Consider the following 6,772-nt stretch of genomic DNA (forward strand, 5'->3'; position numbering starts at 1 on the left):
TTACAGACTGTATAAGTATGGTCGTTGAATTTGGAAGAACAAAGTATTCTCTTTAGGTTTTTGGGTTGGCGTTTACTGTTGATAAAACGACAATTCTTGTATACGTTTTTCGTTTATTCGTCCTCTCTAAGTACGTTGTTCAATTCATGAATAATTGAACTCACGTTTTGATTTCTCGTGTTATGCGTGTGCACAAATGGAATTATTTCAACGTCATTCGCACGTTGTATGTTTAAAAGTAACTGACTTCTATCGCACTCCTTGGCTTTCTTTATACCATTATCTACTAGTTGTTCTGGATATTTTTGGTTTAATAAATACAATTTTAATTCCTCCAGTCGAATATCCCTGATATTGGTATTACTCACAATGGTGCATATCCTTCTTGCGAGGTTATATGGTATAGCTGTTTTAGTGTGATGGGGATGGCTTGATCCAAAATGCAGATATTGGTGTGTGTCGGTTGGTTTATAGTAAATATCCGTATTTAAGCTGGTATTATCCTTTGTTACAAGAACATCGAGGAATGGCATTTGCAAATCATCTGTTTCCATCGTGAATTTAATATCCGAATTCATTTGGTTAAGTAAATCATAAAACTCCGTTAGTTTATCGACATCCTCCTCCCATAAGATAAAACAATCGTCTAAAAATCTTTTCCATTTAGACCGTATTTTGTTTGCAGATTCTATCCCCCACAACGTACACAGTTGATCATGTAATTTATGTTCTAGATAACCAAGGGTTAATGTTGCATAGGTAGGTGCAACTTTTGTCCCCATTGCTGTTCCCTTAATTTGGAGGTAATGATGGTCTGCAAACTCAAACGTATTGTTATCTAGAACTAATTTTAGAGCCTCTAGGATGAAGTCCCGTTGAAACCTGTTGTTAAGAACATCGGGATAATTTTCAGTCCAGAATTTGACAGCTAGCAATCCCAATTCTGTAGGAATATTTGTATACAAACTTACAACATCCAGTGTGACAAGTTTGGTGTTAGAGGTGACATGAGTAGGTAAATGATTTATAAAATCAAGATCGTCTCTCACAAAGCTGGGTACTTTTTGACAATATGGTTTTAAAAGTATATCCAATAAATGACTCAGTCTTTGTGTTGAAGAGTTCGGTCCTCCTACAATTGGTCTGAAGCTTAAATCAGCGGGATCAGCACATGTAATACATATACTATTTTGCTCTTTTATGGCATCCTTTATAATTTTAGACTTGTGCACTTTAGGTAAACCATAGAATTGACTCTCTCGGAATTCAAAGTTTGTCAGGTAGTCCTTTTCCTTATCTGTTAAGCCTTCCGATAGTGGTCCATATACTAAGTTTTTTATTTTTGTAATTGTTTTCTTCTCATGACAGTTGCGCAATTTTTCATAAAAATTATTGTCTTGCAACATTTGTAAAATTTTACTTTTGTAAAAATCCTTATTCATAAGGACGACTCCGCCTCCTTTATCGGCCTCTTTGATTATGATGGTAGGGTCATCGCTGAGGTTTTTAAGAGCCTTTTCTTCTTCCTTAGAAAGGTTTGGTTTAATAGTCCTGGGTTTATTTGGGAAATGAATATTTTCCAATGTGTCGCAAACAGCATCCAAAGTTTTATTTCTTCCTCGTTTTGGGTTAAACTTGGATTTGTTTCTAACAAGGTCTGTTTCTTCTGCGTCTGTAGACTCGGAATCAGATTCACTGGTATCACTTTCATGAAAATATTCACGTAGCCTGAGTCGCCGAGTATAAGCTTTTATATCCGTTTTAAGCTCTTGATTATTTACCTGAGGCGTAGGGGTGTATTTTAGACCCTTAGACAGTAACTTTATTTCGGAATCCGTTAGTTGTCTATGGGAGAGATTAAATATTTTTGGTTCCATCTTAATTACATTCTTGGACGTGTCCCCGGCATTGCTGTTGCTTATAATTGTGGCATTTGATTTTTGTATCTTTGACCTTGGTTCATTTTGCCTCCTCCTAAAAAATACTTGTGTACCCCTCTTCCGATGTATGTTGTTTTTTCGTTTCTGTAAAAGTTTGGTTGTTGTTTATTTGTACCATTTCCTCGGTGGTTTTTATGCTTACCGTTATTGTCCCGATTCTGTATGTCTTTGTGCTGCTTAGGAAATGGTCGGTTTTGTGAAATGGCTGAACGAGAACTGTAACTCATGTGTTTAGAGTTCTCCTGTTGATTCATCCTTTTATATTTTCGTTTCCCCGAAAAAGTATTCTTTGCTTTTGTTGCATTTTCCATAGAAAGATCCACAGTTTCTGTAGAATTATTTGTTGAGTTGTTTCTAACGGCGGACGCGTAACTTTTCCTAGAGACTTGTCTATTGGACAATTGCTGTAGTCTTGTGTTTTTGGGTTTAGTAAGTTCCTTACCGTAATTCTTTTCATAATCCAAAAGCCAGGTTTCTGTGTATCTCCATCTGTTGTATGAGATTTGTTCCTCCTTTAGGCATTCAGATCTCCACATATCTTGAAGTATTTCTAATATTCTGCCGTTTGCTTTAGTTTTCAGTATGCGTTCCATTTCTAGGTCAATGGACATAACTTTTTTATGGTTGTTTTCTGCCCTCAACAAATAATTCTACAGAAACTGTGGATCTTTCTATGGAAAATGCAACAAAAGCAAAGAATACTTTTTCGGGGAAACGAAAATATAAAAGGATGAATCAACAGGAGAACTCTAAACACATGAGTTACAGTTCTCGTTCAGCCATTTCACAAAACCGACCATTTCCTAAGCAGCACAAAGACATACAGAATCGGGACAATAACGGTAAGCATAAAAACCACCGAGGAAATGGTACAAATAAACAACAACCAAACTTTTACAGAAACGAAAAAACAACATACATCGGAAGAGGGGTACACAAGTATTTTTTAGGAGGAGGCAAAATGAACCAAGGTCAAAGATACAAAAATCAAATGCCACAATTATAAGCAACAGCAATGCCGGGGACACGTCCAAGAATGTAATTAAGATGGAACCAAAAATATTTAATCTCTCCCATAGACAACTAACGGATTCCGAAATAAAGTTACTGTCTAAGGGTCTAAAATACACCCCTACGCCTCAGGTAAATAATCAAGAGCTTAAAACGGATATAAAAGCTTATACTCGGCGACTCAGGCTACGTGAATATTTTCATGAAAGTGATACCAGTGAATCTGATTCCGAGTCTACAGACGCAGAAGAAACAGACCTTGTTAGAAACAAATCCAAGTTTAACCCAAAACGAGGAAGAAATAAAACTTTGGATGCTGTTTGCGACACATTGGAAAATATTCATTTCCCAAATAAACCCAGGACTATTAAACCAAACCTTTCTAAGGAAGAAGAAAAGGCTCTTAAAAACCTCAGCGATGACCCTACCATCATAATCAAAGAGGCCGATAAAGGAGGCGGAGTCGTCCTTATGAATAAGGATTTTTACAAAAGTAAAATTTTACAAATGTTGCAAGACAATAATTTTTATGAAAAATTGCGCAACTGTCATGAGAAGAAAACAATTACAAAAATAAAAAACTTAGTATATGGACCACTATCGGAAGGCTTAACAGATAAGGAAAAGGACTACCTGACAAACTTTGAATTCCGAGAGAGTCAATTCTATGGTTTACCTAAAGTGCACAAGTCTAAAATTATAAAGGATGCCATAAAAGAGCAAAATAGTATATGTATTACATGTGCTGATCCCGCTGATTTAAGCTTCAGACCAATTGTAGGAGGACCGAACTCTTCAACGCAAAGACTGAGTCATTTATTGGATATACTTTTAAAACCATATTGTCAAAAAGTACCCAGCTTTGTGAGAGACGATCGTGATTTTATAAATCATTTACCTACTCATGTCACCTCTAACACCAAACTTGTCACACTGGATGTTGTAAGTTTGTATACAAATATTCCTACAGAATTGGGATTGCTAGCTGTCAAATTCTGGACTGAAAATTATCCCGATGTTCTTAACAACAGGTTTCAACGGGACTTCATCCTAGAGGCTCTAAAATTAGTTCTAGATAACAATACGTTTGAGTTTGCAGACCATCATTACCTCCAAATTAAGGGAACAGCAATGGGGACAAAAGTTGCACCTACCTATGCAACATTAACCCTTGGTTATCTAGAACATAAATTACATGATCAACTGTGTACGTTGTGGGGGATAGAATCTGCAAACAAAATACGGTCTAAATGGAAAAGATTTTTAGACGATTGTTTTATCTTATGGGAGGAGGATGTCGATAAACTAACGGAGTTTTATGATTTACTTAACCAAATGAATTCGGATATTAAATTCACGATGGAAACAGATGATTTGCAAATGCCATTCCTCGATGTTCTTGTAACAAAGGATAATACCAGCTTAAATACGGATATTTACTATAAACCAACCGACACACACCAATATCTGCATTTTGGATCAAGCCATCCCCATCACACTAAAACAGCTATACCATATAACCTCGCAAGAAGGATATGCACCATTGTGAGTAATACCAATATCAGGGATATTCGACTGGAGGAATTAAAATTGTATTTATTAAACCAAAAATATCCAGAACAACTAGTAGATAATGGTATAAAGAAAGCCAAGGAGTGCGATAGAAGTCAGTTACTTTTAAACATACGACGTGCGAATGACGTTGAAATAATTCCATTTGTGCACACGCATAACCCGAGAAATCAAAACGTGAGTTCAATTATTCATGAATTGAACAACGTACTTAGAGAGGACGAACAAACGAAAAACGTATACAAGAATTGTCGTTTTATCAACAGTAAACGCCAACCCAAAAACCTAAAGAGAATACTTTGTTCTTCCAAATTCAACGACCATACTTATACAGTCTGTAAGTGTAAGAACCCTCGATGCGGTACATGTGAATACATTACAGAAGGGACCAGTTATAATTTCAATGGGCGTGAATTTAGAGTTAAAGAAAACATGTCATGCGATACAAAAAATGTCATTTATGTCATTACATGTCCTGGATGCAAGGAATATTATATTGGTGAAACCGGCAACACTCTCCGTGCCCGTGTACGTGTACATAAGCAACACATTAGTACACCCGAATACAGACAAATTCAATTAAGTTCGCACCTGGAGGCGTGTGGTAAAAAACAATTCAGAATTTTCCCTTTCTATAAACTCAGTTGTGCCACTGATATCCAGAGACGGGAAAAAGAAAAACATTTTATTAGTATTTTTCAGCCAAAACTTAATAGTGTTTTATAAATTACTTGTGATTTCCCCGTACTTTTGTCATATTGTATCTATGACGTCATAATAAACATTTAACGTTCCGCTTAACATGACGTCATAATCACTGTTACTATGATACTATTATAAGCTTCTGAAGATTGAAAATGAAAGCGCTAAAGCTTAACTGAGGATTTTTGTGTTTTCTTTTTACCATTTTTTAATATTGTTATCCGATTACTGAGACACTATTTAAATTTTGGATATATATATATATATATATATATATATATATATATATATATATATATATATATATATATATATATATATATATATATATATATATATATATATATATATAAATAAAAAGCACTAAAAAACCAACGACACTGTATCCTAAATGTCGGATCTACCAAGTAGATACAAGGACACGGATGGAAATTTATATAAAGTACTAAAAATGACCAACGACATGAATAATAAAAATTGTCAAATTTTCGGAACGCCCTGTCCCTTCCTCGGGCCAAAGAAAAAAGTTAAGAGGTAAGAACAAAGGAAAAAAAAGAGAAACAAAAACAACTAGCACTACTACTAAACTACTAAACACTGTCTAGATATTTACATAATTAATTACATGTTGATTGGAATTTTTTAAGAACACTAATAAAGAAAGAAATCCGGACCGCTATGAAATGCGTCCGGTCTATCGGGAAGACTTCACCCGAGTATACCCGAAAGTTATGTTCCCCAAACGAAGTTGGGGAACATATTGTTTTTACTCTGTTTCTTATTATTATGTTCCCCAAACGAAGTTGGGGAACATATTGTTTTTACTGTGTTTCTTATTATTATTATTTTTTCTTCTTCTTCTTCTTCTTCTTCCTGGGTACTTTTTTGTCCGGGGAATGATCTCGTAAACTGATACATCCGACTAAGGTGAAATGTTTTTAGGGTCAGTAGACATGTTATGTAGATTTGCGGAACGAAGGTCATTTTGCGCGCACGTGCTTGCAAGAGCGTGCACGTGCAACATGTGAAATGACCGATCTAATTGATATAGGCGTAACTTTTTAAATTTTCGATGAAATGCTTTGAAACTTATAACATAAGGATGATATATTAGTAGCATAGACAATATGACATGGTCAAAAGAGCAAGATCTCACGCGCATGCACGTGCACTTTGCTCTGATTGGCTGAAACTAAAGTCTCTATATCTTTCTTGTTTTTTGACGAAATCCTTTGAAATTTTGAAAATAGCCATGCATTAGAATATCCTACAACATGATATATAGCAATTATCATGAAAACACGTGCATGCACGTGCGCTGCAATCTGATTGGCTTAAAATTTAAATAGCTATAACTCCTTTGATTTTCAACCAAACAGGATGGGATTTGGAACATAGATAGATATACTGGTCTGCTACAAGAAAATATGGTCACCATACACATGCATACACATGCATGTATGTGCACTGCAATCTGATTGGCTGAAACTTTAAACAGCTATAACTCCCTTGGTTTTCAACCAAGCTGTGGGATTGAGAACATAGAT

The 6,772-nt window shown here is 35.4% G+C and overlaps 1 protein-coding gene across 1 annotated transcript; it reads right to left on the reverse strand.

Annotated features, from left to right (window-relative positions):
• Window positions 1-247: 247 nt before the first annotated feature.
• On the reverse strand, window positions 248-1,877 carry LOC134254311 (uncharacterized; the record flags this gene model as incomplete). The annotated part of the gene is made up of 2 exons (XM_062736836.1): window positions 1,421-1,877; window positions 248-1,306 (listed from the first exon to the last, which is right to left on the reverse strand). Coding segments are annotated over exons 1-2 (1,516 nt in total), but the record flags the coding sequence as incomplete, so codon positions are not given.
• Window positions 1,878-6,772: the final 4,895 nt, after the last annotated feature.

The sequence above is a fragment of the Saccostrea cucullata genome, unplaced genomic scaffold, assembly GCF_032062105.1.
Source record: "Saccostrea cucullata isolate Sc308-1 unplaced genomic scaffold, CSIRO_AGI_Scuc_v1 ctg18840, whole genome shotgun sequence".
NCBI classification, from domain to species: Eukaryota; Metazoa; Mollusca; class Bivalvia; order Ostreida; family Ostreidae; genus Saccostrea; species Saccostrea cuccullata.